Source organism: Procambarus clarkii, chromosome 16 (assembly GCF_040958095.1).
Source record: "Procambarus clarkii isolate CNS0578487 chromosome 16, FALCON_Pclarkii_2.0, whole genome shotgun sequence".
Taxonomy (NCBI): domain Eukaryota; kingdom Metazoa; phylum Arthropoda; class Malacostraca; order Decapoda; family Cambaridae; genus Procambarus; species Procambarus clarkii.
Genome location: NC_091165.1, coordinates 12,912,549 through 12,929,488, shown reverse-complemented (window position 1 = coordinate 12,929,488; position 16,940 = coordinate 12,912,549). Strand labels below are relative to the sequence as shown.

General features: G+C 41.6%; 1 protein-coding gene across 5 annotated transcripts in view; it reads right to left on the bottom strand.

Moving 5' to 3' along the window:
- The window catches only part of fbp (fructose-1,6-bisphosphatase), a 54,813-nt gene that overhangs the window by 36,818 nt on the left and 1,055 nt on the right, over positions 1 to 16,940 (bottom strand). For 2 of the 5 annotated variants that reach the window (XM_069325279.1, XM_045745516.2), the window contains exon 2: positions 13,397 to 13,572. In XM_069325279.1, the coding sequence (XP_069181380.1) occupies positions 13,397 to 13,566 (170 nt within the window). In that variant the 5' untranslated portion in view covers positions 13,567 to 13,572. Of the gene's footprint in view, positions 1 to 5,650; positions 5,932 to 13,396; positions 13,583 to 16,352; positions 16,460 to 16,940 lie in introns of those variants that run through there. The other 3 variants (XM_069325280.1, XM_069325281.1, XM_045745519.2) reach the window with 3 other exon arrangements.

The following is a 16,940-nucleotide window of genomic DNA, read 5'->3' as shown; positions in this document are numbered from 1 at the left end:
GACCATGATATACAAGGCAACGTGGTCCAACCACAATACTTTACCAGCCAGTGGAATTGCTCTGTTGAACACTACCAAAAACAGCAGCAGTTGCTCTCCAGGAATCCCAATTCGCCTCCATTAAAGCAGCCACTTAACCGACCACACTCATCCCGCAACTTCTAGCTTTCGCCGTCTACAATTTTAAAAGGCTACCGTTTAATCTTGTCTGAGTAGAGGAGGCTGCGAGCTAGGGGGTGCAAGAGCTGCGAGCAAAGGGGGGTGCAAGAGCTGCGAGCAAAGGGGGGTGCAAGAGCTGCGAGCTGTGGGGGGGGGGGGTGCAAGAGCTGCGAGCTAAGGGGGGAGGGTGCAAGGGCTGCGAGCTAGGGGGGGGGTGAAAGGGCTGAGAGCTAGGGGGAGGGTGGGCGCAAGGGCTGAGAGCTAGGGGGAGGGTTGCAAGGGCTGAGAGCTAGGGGTGGGTGGGTGCAAGGGCTGCGAGCTAGAAGGGGTGGGAGCAAGGGCTGAGACCTTGGGGTGGGTGGGTGCAAGGGCTGCGAGCTAGGGGGGGGGGGTTGGTGCAAGGGCTGAGAGCTAGGGGGTGGATTCAGTATTATAGACTGGATAAGTAACAAGTTACCGCCACCAACATTAAGTCGATACTTAACTTGCACTTGGTGAAACAGTCAGTAAGACGCTTGCAGCTCACAATACGGAAGACTGTTTCATGACGGCTTCACGAAGCCCACAAATCAGTACAGTATAAAGCCGGCGAGCGAGGAAATGGGAGAAAAGACAGCGTGAACATGTCGCAAAAACAAAACTTAATCAATGCAGCCTAGTTTACATATACTTATATAATCTAGCCAAATGTACCATGCAAAAGTAAGATAATCAGAACTACTAATCCAATATGATCATAAATACACAGTATTGCCATTAAATTGTAATGGATACGTGAACAGTATTAGGACAGGAATTTTCCAAACCACTGTACCAATCATGGATGGGTTACACGCCGATACTTCTTGAATCTGAGTTTTCTTCGCCGCTCCTTCTAGAGTCTTATACAAGTGTAACAAAATCAAATTCTCAATACAAAACCACACCAAAACTCTTATACCCAAGAAACAATAGAAAGGGAAGTTACCCCTTATCCATCATTACCGGGTCTGTTACCTTAGTGTTAGTATGTTGCATGAGCCAGTATCTGGTCCATGTAATTACCCAAAGCCTCCTTCATTATGTAAGTAATTAAGAACTGTGGCATTTACTCTTTGTAATGTTGGTGCTGAATGTAGAACATGAACACTTACTCTAATAATTTGATAACTAGACGAAACTAGAAGGTAGCTGATGAAGTCCACTATCCAAGTGACAATGTTGAGGCTTTGAGTAATTAGATGATCCAATTGTTAGAAAATTATATTTTAGCGTAAAAAATTTTTTCCGTGTTCTACATTCAGCACCAACATTATAGTGAGTAAAGGTCGGCCAGACTTTGCATAGGAGTAGTTGCCCTCTGCATAAACAACCCATTTTCACCATCTCTTTGGTGGAGGTCTACATCCAGGGGACCACCAACAAATTGTTCCATCGTCACCTGACTAGGTTCAACACCAAGTTCAGGAAGCCACTTAAGGATGACATTTAATGGCGTGAAACAAATGTTGGCAGTGCTTGACATTAAACATTTGATCAGCTCTACATCCTAGGTGGCACCAACTACAAAGATATAGAGTGGAGCACAAGTAATATCTAATTTAACTGGATAACTCATTTCTGTCTGACAAAGTCGGAAGATGGTAACTAAAGAAGTTTATTGATGTCAAGTTAAGCGGTAATGTTATATATGAGAAACTTTACATGTGCAAGCACTTGGGCTGAACGGAAGAGTGACGGTCTCGCTTCATGTGGGTCGGCGTTCAATCCCCGACCTTCCAAGTGGTTCCGTCCCATCCCAAATCCTTATCCCTTCCAAGTGCTACATAGTCTTAATGGCTTGGCACTTTCTCTTGATAGTTGCTTCCTTCAAGTATTGTATGTATGTGTGGCGACATGTCTACATGAATGAGGGACGTGGGAATGGTTGCAGTACATTGCGTGGCTATGTAATAGGTGAAGCATAACTGATATGGGTATTTATATGCAGAGTTACAGGTATGGCAAGAGAAGCTGTTTAATTTACGTGGTAGGTGGGGATAATTTGATAACAGTGGCACACAGTGGTGGATGGGGTATTTAACATTTGCCAATTCTATCAGAAGGAAGATCGTGTAATTAGGATATATACATTACAGGTGGAGACGAACCAAGTTAAATGTGAAACGTCACGTTGGAGAATTATAAAGTACATTTTAAGCAAGCCGCGCCATTAACCAGGAATGGCGAAAAAATTTCAGTGGCAAATGAAGTTAAGTTCAGATGAAGGTAAAATAGGACAAAGTAACAAGGGCTTTTGTGATTAAACCACACGAGGTGGCACGGGCATGAGTAGCCCGTAGGTGGTAGATGTTTTGGAGTGAATGTGGTCTTGGGTCGTGGCACTTCCAAGTGTGTCTGGGTCCCAGCAAGGTGATTGATGAAGATTAAGCCACAAGAGATGGCATGGGCATGAATACCGATTCATGGGGATGAAATTATCACACTGCATTTATAGTTAGTGTGTTTGGGGGAGGGGGGGGGGAGGGAGGAAGGTGGGTGTTGACGTGATACAGTACATTTCAGTGGTCAGATTTAGTATTATTGAAGTTCTTTTTATGTTTTGCCGTCTGCTTATAGTTTAAAGTATAAAACAATTATGGTTGTGGGAACTTAAGATAAATTCAGAACCCAAAACTTGCTAATTTTATTTATTCAGATAATTTAAATGACTTCAGGTAAGGGCCTTTTCTAAACTTAACAATAACATGCTACTTACGTAGATAAAGTTTATAATTGGCCTTTAGTCAGACGGCGATAGGTCGTTAAACGGTGTACGTGCGTAACCTTGCAACCACACGAAGGGGGGGGGGGGGGTGAGGGGGAGCAGTTTCCCCATCATTGATTGCGTTAATAATTATAAAGTTCCTTTTAAACACGCATATATTGTGCGCAGATACTCCTTATAATTTGTAAAAGTCAACAAATACAGAACGTGAACCAGAGCCAAATCTGAAACACAGTGGGTGCGCCTAGCAACTACATCTGCCACTCCCATGGAAGGGCAGCGGTGATTGGCTAGCGAGTGGGAACACACTGTACCGATTGGTGGAAGCTGGGGGTGTGGCCCCGCGTGTACCTCAAGGTCACCCAGCCTCTGTGCCCAATGACGTCACAAGGACTATACACACCAAAACACTTACACAACCAGCGAGTTTTTTGTTTTATTATTTTGTTACGGAAACGGTACACAATCTGTAGATGAATCGCAGAAATATTAGTCTTACATATTGAACCCAATAATCTGTAATGCTGCACCAAGAACAATTTTCATTTATTTTCACTCTGGACAGAGGCATAAGGTAAGAAGACATGCCCAAATGTCTCAGTCTTTCGCGGAAATCAAATCAGGGACCTATCTGTTGTAAACAAAGCCGACTACTCTAGAAAATACTTTATATTCATTAAAAATAGTTATTTTTACCATCTTTTGAACAATTATGTAACTTTTCACAATTATGTAACCGAGCATCAACACCGCCGTGGAACACCAAGCCTAGGAGGGTGTAGGGCTCCAGTAGACGGTCAGCAACATGTGATTAATAAAGATTAAGCCACCCAAGAGGTGGCACGGGCATGAATAGCCCGTAAGGTTAAGATGTAACCAGCATGCTCACTATATATACACACGGGTGGTAACATGTAGCAACATACCGTTTAATGACACGTGCATGTGGCAACGTACAGGACTGTGATCCCGTACGAACCGTTCCCAAACTAGTTTCACTAATTTTTGCAGTTTACTAGTTTGTCATTAGTCTTGTTCCCTCCACGGCTAATTTGACTAATTTTGTATCCATGGATATGGAAATTACATGACTAGGGACCTATCCCTAGACGTGACTAGGGGGACCTATCCCTATACTTGACTAGGGGACCCAGTTAATTATACCTTTTCCTTGTAGCCGACGGTTCCGAAGGACTAATGGTGATTAAGTTTACATTATCTTATAGTTTGGTATTCTTCAAGGCTTTGCTATTTTGGAGTCGTGTTCATCAATACACCATTATAATAGTTATTAGTGTTAAAGAGTTTGATAGTGAACAGTGCATCTCTGGGTAGTGGAACTACGTGCGCGTTGCCATGGCGACCAAGGACTGGTCGACCTCGGCCACTTGTACACAACTCTCACTATCTTCCCGCACGAGGAATAGTGACAAGTTATCTCCTGATAACTGTAGGCCTAAGTGGTGTGTGTGTGGGGGGGGGGATATTACTGAAAATTTATTTTTTCTTGCAAAGTATGAAATATATGAAGGCGTCTATTTACGACTTTAAGAGATTGAAAAACTAATACCTGGTGCGCTCTCCAGAATTCCCTTTTTCTGAATTGGCGGACTTCTGCTGCTAGGTTATATAAGGGCAGCCGCATGGCCAGCCGTCCCCTCCCGTGGTGGCCACTATGCAAGGCATGGTGGAATTGCCTTGCAACTTCTTAACAGTCTTTTACTGTATTTAGGCTTATTACCAGCGAAGGCTAATTACTACTCGTCTGTTCCTTGTGGTACAATAATTCACATTTGCTATATTACCATTTACTTTATAATTTACCCTTACAATTAAATATTTACTCCCCTGGGCGAGTCAATCGGGCTACCCAAAGATAAATATTTTATCTTAAACCCATTCTATGCGGAGTCAGCTGTCAGCAGAATACAAAGGTGCCACTATACAACAACCCGTCCTACTAATGGAGCGTCGCATTTTGAAGCACACTTTTACCCAAAGCCAAAACTTGTACTGGAAGATGGTAGCGGCTCACGAAATTGACACCGTCCTGTTTTGGGTCCTCCGGTAGGTTGGGGGGGGGGCACTTCAGTACGACGGTGTCTTTACGTTGGGAAACTTTTGGACGGCCTGAAGTACTTACCTTATTCTAACAATTTAGTAATTAACTTTTCTTTAACTTAATATAGCTGTGCATAGGCTCATTAGTTTACTACAGTTATTATGCACCCCCATACTCATCCTGTGGGCAGTAGTTGAAAAGCATGATAGTCCGACACCAGCAACAGACATTACGTAAAAGGAAATGTGCCCAACCATTTGTCAGGCCCGGGATTCGAACCCGGAATTCTCTACGGTGCGTCGAGAAAGAATCCAACTGTACTACCGGGACATTAAACATACGTAAAAAAAATAACTTCAATAAAAGGTGGCAAGCACGAATGGCGTTTTGAAATCAATTAAAAAAGATGCTATAGGTACCTCGTCAAGGGTACAACTTGCTTAGCTAACCGAATCTCACGCGATGGGTACAGGTTGCGTAATAAATGAACAGCAAGTTAAACTATGTAGGGAGCGCCAGGATGGGGACGTGCTGGGTGCGACAGGTGTAACCAACACTTGTCTCTATATTACCCGTGTTGCTTCCTGCACATGACATGCTTATGTAGCTATTATATCCTTTACGAATACTTAAATCCTCCTGTATAAGATATGATATACATGTATCCTCATTCAAATACTTACAGCTTGGCGATGCCCGCTTTCCTCACAGCAGTTGATATAGCCCTGACAGCGGTTTGGATGCTAACTAGAAGTTGGGTTAGGTCGCCAGTAGCATGAGGAATCTTCTTCTGCTCTGCTAACGTGAAACGCGTCAACGTCATGCAGTTGGTGTCGATTGCTTGATTTGAAGAGGTCATCTTGACAGTTATAAAGGCTAGACAGGTACCTCAAGACTGGAGGAGCGCGAGTATACCGCGTGCGACCTCAAGGCGTACCACAGGAGGAGTGAGGACTCGTCCACCACCACTAGCACTGGTGGTCAGTACAGCTTGGTGCCGGTACCAGAGAAACTGTCGTACCGCTTCTCATCTCCGTATAGTACATATCAAAAGAAAGTTCAGGTCTGAAACGTTTCTTTGTGTAGATTTAGGAATGTATGTGTTTTAAGTTAAATAATTTACAAATGCGTTATAGCTACTCTGGTAACTTCATATTTGTTAATTATCTAATGATGCGCGCAAGCTGCCTCACTGACTCGGCATGGCTACTGCGCCGCCACGTTCCCAGACACTCGTACTTAACTATTAATGTTTACCTATCACTGACTACGGGGAATGAGGTTTAGCCCTTAATGCGCCGTCTGCTAGCTTTGTTTGTGCCTAGAGAGACAACAACGGCACTTTCCTGCACCGTGGGAGATTACCCACTTTCCAACCAAGAACCAACTTAAAGATCAACCCAAACTTCGTCTTGAGGCCTTATATTAATGCCTTAAATTCAGCCAGAATGATGCTCTGTCGACAAAGCATTCTCTCACACAAAAAATGTAAACACTGATGGTTCCTAACACCGCCCCACGGGTGCAGTTGTCCGGACAATAGGCGATGGCTTATATTTTGAGTGTGAAGCCGTAGAAGAACAATCAGTGAATATAAGCCTATCAATGCCTACTCTAAGCCTCTACAACACTCACTGTCAAGAAAGTAACTGCCAAAAGATTAAACAACCCCTGGCTTACAAGTGGCATACTGAAAGCAATCAACAAGAAACATGAATATGAAAAAAATCCATAGGATTGGCCTAGATACAAAAGAAGTAGTTAAGAGATACTCGTCAATACAGTATAACAAGAAGATACATCAATACAGTATAACAAGAAGATACATCAATACAGTATAACAAGAAGATACATCAATACAGTATAACAAGAAGATACATCAATACAGTATAACAAGAAGATACTTCAATACAGTATAACAAGAAGATACATCAATACAATCAGTATAACAAGAAGAGCGAAACTTTCCTATTATGAGAGTAGGTTCAAAGAAGCAAAAGGAAACATAAAAAGCACATGGAAAGCCATCTGTAACATCCTAGGATCTAAGCAGCACTCACATAACAAGCAGATAAAACTCTCCAAGGATGGTTATACACCTGCAACAAATTTAGAAACGGCAACAGAATTTAATAGATTCCTTTCATCAGTTGGTGCTCACCTTGCCAGGAAAACCCCACAGACTATGACACATGTTACTACATATCTTACAGGCAGCTATCCAAACTCTCTTGCCCTTTTACCAGTCAGCCCGACAGATGTTATGTCTATCATTCACTCACTAAAAACCAAAGCTGGGAACACTAGTGAAATACCATCCATGGTATACAAGTGCCTCCCATGTCCTTGCGCCACCCATAGCTCTGCTGTTCAACAAATCTCTAGTGTCATACCTTCCCTGATATCCTTAGAAAATCAAAAGTAACGCCAGTTCATAAAGGAGGCAATACGGCAGACATAAATAATTACAGACCCATATTAAATCTAACTATATTATCAAAAATATTTGAAAAAATTATTTACAAACAGCTCTACTCCTGTCTTGTAAAATTCAACATATTAAGTCCCTGTCAGTTTGGCTTCTGCTCCCAAAAGAGTACCTACACTCCCCTTGACAAAAATTTGTTCCCAATTGGGCTTTTCATTGACCCGAGAAAAGCCTTTGATGCTGCAAACCATAACTACTTCTTACTTAAACTTTACCATTATGGAATCCGAGGCCTTGCCCTTAACTATATTCGATCCTATTTTAGTGACAGACACCAATATGCAGCCATCAATGATATAACCTCTCCCACTCTACCATTAACCGTAGGAGTGCCACAGGGCAGCATCCTAGGACCTCTCCTATTTCTTATATTCATCAATGATCTGCCAAATGTCTCTAACATTGTTAAATCTATACTATTTGCTGACGATACTCAGTAGATGCTGACTTCATCTACTCAGACCCAAACCCACAAACACAAAAAATGTTGTAAATAACGAATTAAAAAAAAGTCCACTCATGGATGTCAACCAACAAAGTCACATTAAACATAAAAAATACATACTACATTTTATTTGGAAACAAATCATCAAATGAAATTCAACTTTATAATAGACAATGTTAACGTCAGCAATAAAAATACTGGAAAGTTCCTTGGCCTATACATAAACAAGAGACTCAACTTCAGTACGCACATACAACATAGCCAAAAAGTCTCAAAAACTGTCGGTATACTCTCTAAAATCAGATATTATGTTTCCCACTCTGCTCTCCTCTCATTATGCTACACACTAATCTTACTTCTTGCTCTGAAATGTGTACAAGTTTCCAAACTTGAAACAATAATTGTGACTCTTTATCATCCTTAACTGCGCTTAACTCTTTATGACATAACTTTAACATGCTCGTGTCTGAAGCTAGACAAAAATACAACAAAATTATTAATGAAGGTAACAGAGTCCATTTCATGCGGATTCCATCTCAAGTTGGCCTCCGAATGCATGATAGAGCTGATAAGTTAGCCAAAGAATCTGGCTTCAAAGAAGGAGTTGATTATAACCTTGGATTGCCTATAAGCAGTCTGAGAGCAAGAACTTCAACAAGATTTTGTAGATCTGAGGCAAAGTGAATTCGACACTAGTAATTCCATCTATCATCATACTATCATGCAAGAGGAGCCACACATCTAAGATTCATCCAATAAAATCAGCAGAGTTCTAGATGTTACTACTGCTCGGCTTAGACTCGGCTACAAGTATCTCTGGGAATTCTCATTATCTGCCGATGTAGACCTGACCAAATGTAAACTGTGTCAACAAAATTATTCGCACACCCTCCGTCATTATGTGATGGAGTGCGAAAAGATACGTGAATTCAGAGACAATTCTATAACAAATGTTCCAAAGATGTGCAAATATTTCATTCAAAATGGTCTTGGCCAAATATCCCCAGTTTGCTAACTGTAGGTAGTAACTAAGTGATTGTAACCCATCCACCGCTGCCCACTGATTGGGGGGCGGTGTGCAGGACAAACATATCAATTATGACACTAACTCTCTACATATAACAGGTACATATGTCCACAGGTAAATATGTCAGTTGCCTTAATTTAGACTGTACTTGTGGTCGGTCTCGATTCCATTGTTGATGTAGCAATATACATTAAATTTTGTAACTAGCTCAAGACTGAAATTTGTCTAGCTACATGAATTGTGGGGTACAGTCCCTGAGCCCATTATGTGCCTCTGTAACCTTTTCGACTACCGCCCACAGGATGCGTATGGAATGAATAATAAATTAACTAAACTAAAAACTAACATGCCCTACGTCACTATGCAACTGAATGTGGAAATTGCCTCTTTGAAGAAAGTACAAAAACTGTTCGTAAACTTGTGCTGCATGCAAGTTTCTCACTTGTTAACTTCATTACCATGTACGATAACATTAACTACAGTATTAGACATGTTCAACACAATCATGTTCCTTTGAGGAAAGCCAGAAAAAGGTCCAACGTAGAAAGAGAACGCAGACGTAGAAAGAGAAATGCTTAAGCAGACACGACTTTCCCTACAAAGAAGGAATAATTTAAATAGGGAGACTGAAGAAATCGAGCGGAAATTGAAATACTCATATCAGACTGAAGAAAGGCAGTTAGAACAAAAAGCAATTCAGGAAATAAAGAATATGGAAGAAAATGCAGAATAGAACCAGTGAAGAGCAGAGGTGCCATAGGCACAATCAGAGAACACTGTATAAACATCAGAGGTCCACGGTTGTTCAACACCCTCCCAGCAAGCATAAGAAATATTGCCGGAACAACCGTGGACATCTTCAAGAGGAAACTAGATTGTTTCCGGACCCACCGGGCTGTGGTGGGTATGTGGGCCTGCGGGCCGCTCCAAGCAACAGTCTAGAGGACCAAACTCTCACAAGTCAAGCCTGGCCTCGGGCCGGGCTTGGGGAGTAGAAGAACCCCCAGAACCCCATCAACCAGGTATCAACCAGTACTGTAATGAGACCACCGTTGTAACTTGATCAGAACTTTGAGGCAAAAAGAATTAAGTTGTTTATCACACATGAAAATTACATATTTGAAAAATTTTAGAGCCCACAGAGCCTATTTTATGAGGCTAACCTTTTCGTCATTGACCAGAAGATAGGTCAGGAGTCAATGAACTAATTAGACTCAGTTCTACACAGTTGGTCCACTATAAATAGAAACAATACAAAATTACTGCAATTTTTGTGTAATTTCAGAGCGGCTCACCAATCAATTGAGTAGCCTTGCAATTTAGAAAGTAAAAACCTTATAACAGCAATTATATATAACAAGAGCTTACACAAAGGTTCTGTATCTACTTTAGTGGATGCTATCTCATATAGGCGTAACTAATCATGATGACGTTAACAATTTAAATCACCTAAATATGTAATAAATATGAAATTGATTTAAATTTGTATATCCTCAATATTGCTCTAAACCACTCTACTCTAGATAACAAAATCCGATACTCAAAAAGCAGAAAGCACTATTGTTAAGAATACCGATGTGTTCACAGGTGACACGTTGTGTGTGGAGACCACCAGACGTCCACCAGACAGCGTGAGAGAACAGCCGGTGGTGGACAACCTCAGCTATGTGAAGATATATGAGAGAGAGGTAAGTGAAAGAGGTGGTCAGTCAGAATGATGGAGTAATCTAAGTATCCGTGCAAGGCCCCCGTGCTACTTTTAGTGCTGTAAATGTAACTGGCAAATATTAAGAACTTGACTCCTTTGTGTTAATGTTTGCAAACAGCGTAAAGTTGATGCCGTGAATCCGGTTACATTGTTAGAATTTATCTTAAACAAATGCATGCTCGTGAGAATGGTAACAGATGAATTCTAGCACAGTGTAATGTTCAATGCCTATATATACGATCTACCAGAACGTACACAGTATTATATGAACATATTTGCTGATGATTCTAAGCTATTTGGGCAGATAACAGACTAAGTCATGCCCGTCAAGATGACCTGGATAAAATAAGTGTATGGAGCATCACGTGGCAAATGGAATTCAATGTGAATAAATGCCACGCTATGGAAGGTGGAATAGGGTAAAATACGCCACATACAGCTTACAAATTGTGTAGAAAGGAATTAAATGTTGTTGTTTTAGATTCAGCTACTTGGAACAAAAGTTCCATGTAGCACGGGCTATGGTGAGCCCTTAGTAGACTTAAAGAATTAAAGAACTCTAAAGAAGAAAGATATCTAGGGGAGGTTCTGGACAGTAGATCGTCACCAGTGGAACAAAGTATATTGTTTGAAGAACATATGCAACGCTTTCCAACTTCAGACTTGCTTCCAAATACATGGATGGGGTAATATTAAAGAATTTGTTCACTATGTTTGTGAGACCAAAACTGGAATATGCAGCTGTTGTATGGTGCCCAAATCTCAAGACGCACATCAGTTAACTGGAAAAAGTGCAAAGATATGCAACTATATGACTTTAGGAACTTATAAAATAAGAGGTAAGAGAAGAGACGAGAGGCATTAAATATACCAAAGCTAGAAGAACAAGAGGTGATATAATCATTACGTTCAAAATTGTAACAGGAATCGAAAAAAATTGACAAAGAGGAATTCTTGAGAACAACTTCAAGAACAACAGGTCACAGATTCAAGCTAAAGAAACAAAGATACCGAAACAAATATTAGAACGTTCTCCATTGCAAACAGAATGGTATATTGCTAAAAAGTTAGGTGAGAAGACTATGGGTGGCAGAACCGTCAGTAGTTTCAGGGGGAGTCATATGACAAAGAGTGTTGGGAAGACGGGACACCACGAGCGTTGCTTTTGTCCTGTAACTAAACTTAGGTAATTACACACACACACACACACACACACACACACACACACACACACACACACACACACACACACACACACACACACACACACACACACACACACACACAGAAGAGCCGGGAACCCGGCTCACACACACACACACGGGAGCCGGCCGGCCGAGCGGACAGCACGCTGGTCACGTGATCCTGTGGTCCTGGGTTCGATCCCGGGCACCGGCGAGAAACGATGGGCAGAGTTTCTTTCACCCTATGCCCCTGTTATCTAGCAGTAAATAGGTACCTGGGAGTTAGTCAGCTGTCACGGGCAGCTTCCTGGGGTGTGTGGGGGTGTGGGAGAAAAAAAAGTAGTAGCAGTAGAAACAGTTGATTGACAGTTGAGAGGTGGGCCGAAAGAGCGGAGCTCAACCCCCGCAAGCACTAGGTGAATACACATTGAGTATCATGGCCGAATGCTCAACATCCGCATTTTCACACTCTAGGGACCCGTTTTGATGCGCGGCTGAAACTTACTCATACCTCTCAGTCCCTGGACAAGTCTGGTGGCATACCGCTGAATCTTCTCTAACTTTGTCTTGTGTTTAACTAGATATACAGTCTCCGTGGTGTAGTGGTAAGACACTCGCCTGGCGTTCCGCGAGCGCTATGTCATGGGTTCGTATCCTGGCCGGGGAGGATTTACTGGGCGCAATTCCTTAACTGTAGCCTCTGTTTAACGCAACAGTAAAATGTGTACTTGGATGAAAAAACGATTCTTCGCGGCAGGGGATCGTATTCCAGGGACCATAGGATTAAGGACTTGCCCGAAACGCTACGCGTACTAGTAGCTGTACAAGAATGTAACAACTCTTGTATATATCTCAAACAAAAAAAAAAAAATATATATATATATATATATATATATATATATATATATATATATATATATATATATATATATATATATATATATATACATATATATATATATATATATATATAGACTCCAAGCAGGACCTGCATATTCCAGGATTGGTCTAACATAAGTGGTATATAGGGTCCTGAACGATTCCTTACACAAGTTTCTAAAAGCAATTTTTATGTCGGCACTTGTGTCCCCTAGTGCGTGTGCCCCTTGAGTTAAATAAACTGTCTTTATCTACCCTATCAATTCCTCTGAAAATCTTCCTAACTTTTCTGTCTTCCAGCGACGTGAGGCTTAATTCTCGTAGTCTCTCCTCGTAGCTCATACCCCTCAGCTCGGGTACTAGTCTAGTGGCACACCTCTGAAACCCTCTGAATCTCTGGTGGCAAAACCCCTGTGTCTGTGAGAAAGAGAGAGAGAGAGAGAGAGAGAGAGAGAGAGAGAGAGAGAGAGAGAGAGAGAGAGAGAGAGAGAGAGAGAGAGAGAGAGAGAGAGAGAGAGAGAGAGAGCGAGAGCAATATAATGCAGATATGATAGAGAAAAACAGGTCCCAAGTCAGTATATTATACGGCTGACCGTTGGAAAGGCGGGGTCCAAGCACTAACAGTTCGATCCTGCAGGCACAAATAGGTGAACACACACCAATATGAGGGAGGGAAAACAGAGTGAGAAGTTACTCACAGAGCAGCGATGCCAGCCTTCCTGACGGCGTTGGATATGCACTTGACGGCCGTCTGGATGCCCATCATCAGCATGGTGAGCTCGCCCGTGGCCTCCGGGTGCTTCTTCTGCTCCTTCAGGATGAACCGCGTCAGCGTCACGCAGTTCGTGTTGATCTTTTCATTCGACATTTTAACCTAAATCAGAACACCAATTCAGTGTACCGCTGTAGCATAACAGAAGGCAGTGTTAGTCTATTGACCCCAGATTTAATTAGCTTTGTATTCCCTGTATTATTGTTTGAAATTTCAAAACATTGTTCATCTGTATATATGAGTGCAGCCTTGAAGGAGACAAGTCTTCTGTTTTTGCATCCTCACTTGGAGACTGTCAACCCCAATGATCGCAATATATGGACAAGACGACAAATATCTTTCAAGGTGCCTGACACTGAACAATGACAAGATGACAAGACTATATTAAAAATCACAACACTTCTACACACCAGCATTCTTTCATACTTACACTCTTTCAGGTCAACACTCTTTCAGGCCAACATTTTCACACCAACACTCTTCATACCAACACTTTCACTCCAACACTTTTATTCCAACACTTTCACACCAACACTTTTACACCAATACTTTTACACAACACTTTCACACTAACACTCCTTCACACTAAGATTACTGTATACAAGCATGGAGATCTCATCTTCAGGACATAGCTGCTCTGGAGAAAGTGCAACACAGGGCAACAAAAATCATTCCGCAGCTAAGTTAACTCACGTATCAGGAACGGTTGAGGGCCACAAGGCTGACAACACTGCAAACCACGGATATCATCGAAACTTTTAAAATACTGAACAATTTGGAGAATGTTGATCCGGACAATTTCTTCGAAAGGTCAGATGTAACACAAACAAGGAGCAACGGTTTCAAGCTCAACAAGCCACAATGTAGGACTGAGAACTGGAGATGCTTTTCGCCCACAGGGCTATAAACTCATGGAACAGCCTACCCGCCGAAGCCGTAAATGCTAAAACTCTTAACTTTTAAAGTACAACTGGAAAAGATCATCAAAGCAAATGGGGGGACCTTCGACAAGCCGCCGGCTTTCTGTCCTCGTCGAGACCATTAATGTTAGTGGTTCTCAGGTAAACTCAGGCAAACATCAACACTCTTTCACACTAACATTTAACCATAGCAACAACAACATTCGAGAAAGGTAACATCATGATTTGACAAAATTAACATCAGTAATCGAAAACAGAAAGATCGATATTTTATAAAAATAACATCAATATTTTAACCACAATAGATTCAACTTTTTAAATTAAGAACAGAACCATCAATATTTTAACCACAGTAGAATCAAGATTTTAGCAACAGAAACATCAAAATTTTAACCACATAAACAACGACATTTTAAAACCAGAAACATCAACATTTTAACCACAATAACATCAGCATTTTAACAACAGAAACATTAACATTTTAATCACAATATCATCAACATTTTAGCAACAGAAACACCAACATTTTAACCACAGTAACATCAACATTTTAACAATAGAAACATCAACATTTTAACCATAGTAACATCAACATTTTAACAATAGAAACATCAACATTTTAACCACAGTAACATCAACATTTTAACCACAGAAACATCAACATTTTAACCACAGAAACATCAACATTTTAACCACAGAAACATCAACATTTGACAAAATGAAACATAATTTTATTATATTGTAATTAAAACTGTTATCAAAAGTGATACGAACACTGTGTCACAGTACCAACACTATATTGCAGTGAGGTGTTCACTGATCACAATACCAACTGTGTATTGCAGTAATATGAACACTGTATTCATATTTGCTGTAATACACCGTAATATGAACACTGTACCACAACAGCAAGATGACATGGACAAACTCAAGGAATGATTCAACAATTGGGTACACTGTAAAATAGATTATGTCAACACTGTAAAAATAGATTATGTCAACACTGTAAAATAGATAACGTCAACACTGTAAAACAGGTAACGTCAACACTGTAAAACTGCTAACGTTAACTCAGGTCCTCCAGGCCGAGCGGACAGTGCTCCTGAGTCGTGATCCAAAGGGCTCGGGTTCGACCCGGCCGAGGCAAAAACAAATTTTATTCAGGAAATTTTAAATGGACAGAGTTTGTTTCACCTAATGCTTCTGCTCACCTAGCAGTAAACAGGTAACTGGGAGTTAGACAGCTGTTCCGGGCTGCGTTCTGGGGGATGTGTGTTTGTCAGATTAAAATATATGTAGTAGATATGATAGAGAAAAATCGGGAATCAGTACATTCGACAACCGACGGCTAGAAAGGCGGCGTCCAAGAGCTAACGGCTCGATCCTGTAGCCACAAATTGTAAATACTGTAGAACACTTTAGCAACACTGTGTCAGAGTAGTGTCAACACTGTACCAGAGTAGCGTCAACACTGTACCAGAGTAGCGTCAACACTGTGCCAGAGTAGCGTCAACACTGTACCAAAGTAGCGTCAACACTGTACCAGAGTAGCGTCAACACTGTGCCAGAGTAGCGTCAACACTGTGCCAGAGCAGCGTCAACACTGTACCAGAATAGCGTCAACACTGTACCAGAGTAGCGTCAACACTGTGCCAGAGTAGCGTCAACACTGTGCCAGAGTAGTGTCAACACTGTGCCAGAGCAGCGTCAACACTGTACCAGAGTAGCGTCAACACTGTGCCAGAGTAGCGTCAACACTGTACCAGAGTAGCGTCAACACTGTACCAGAGTAGCGTCAACACTGTACCAGAGTAGCGTCAACACTGTACCAGAGTAGCGTCAACACTGTACCAGAGTAGCGTCAACACTGTGCCAGAGTAGCGTCAACACTGTACCAGAGTAGCGTCAACACTGTAAAACAGGTAACTCAACATTAATACCACTATAACATCAACACTGTACCACAATAAGGCTAACACTGTGAGACAGATAACGTCAACACTGTACCACAATAAGGCTAACACTGTGAGACAGATAACGTCAACACTGTACCACAATACGGCTAACACTGTGAGACAGATAACGTCAACACTGTACCACAATAAGGCTAACACTGTGAGACAGATAACGTCAACACTGTACCACAATAAGGCTAACACTGTGAGACAGATAACGTCAACACTGTACCACAATAAGGCTAACACTGTGAGACAGATAACGTCAACACTGTACCACAATAAGGCTAACACTGTGAGACAGATAACGTCAACACTGTACCACAATAAGGCTAACACTGTGAGACAGATAACGTCAACACTGTACCACAATAAGGCTAACACTGTGAGACAGATAACGTCAACACTGTACCACAATACGGCTAACACTGTGAGACAGATAACGTCAACACTGTACCACAATAAGGCTAACACTGTGAGACAGATAACGTCAACACTGTACCACAATAAGGCTAACACTGTGAGACAGATAACGTCAACACTGTACCACAATAAGGCTAACACTGTGAGACAGATAACGTCAACACTGTACCAC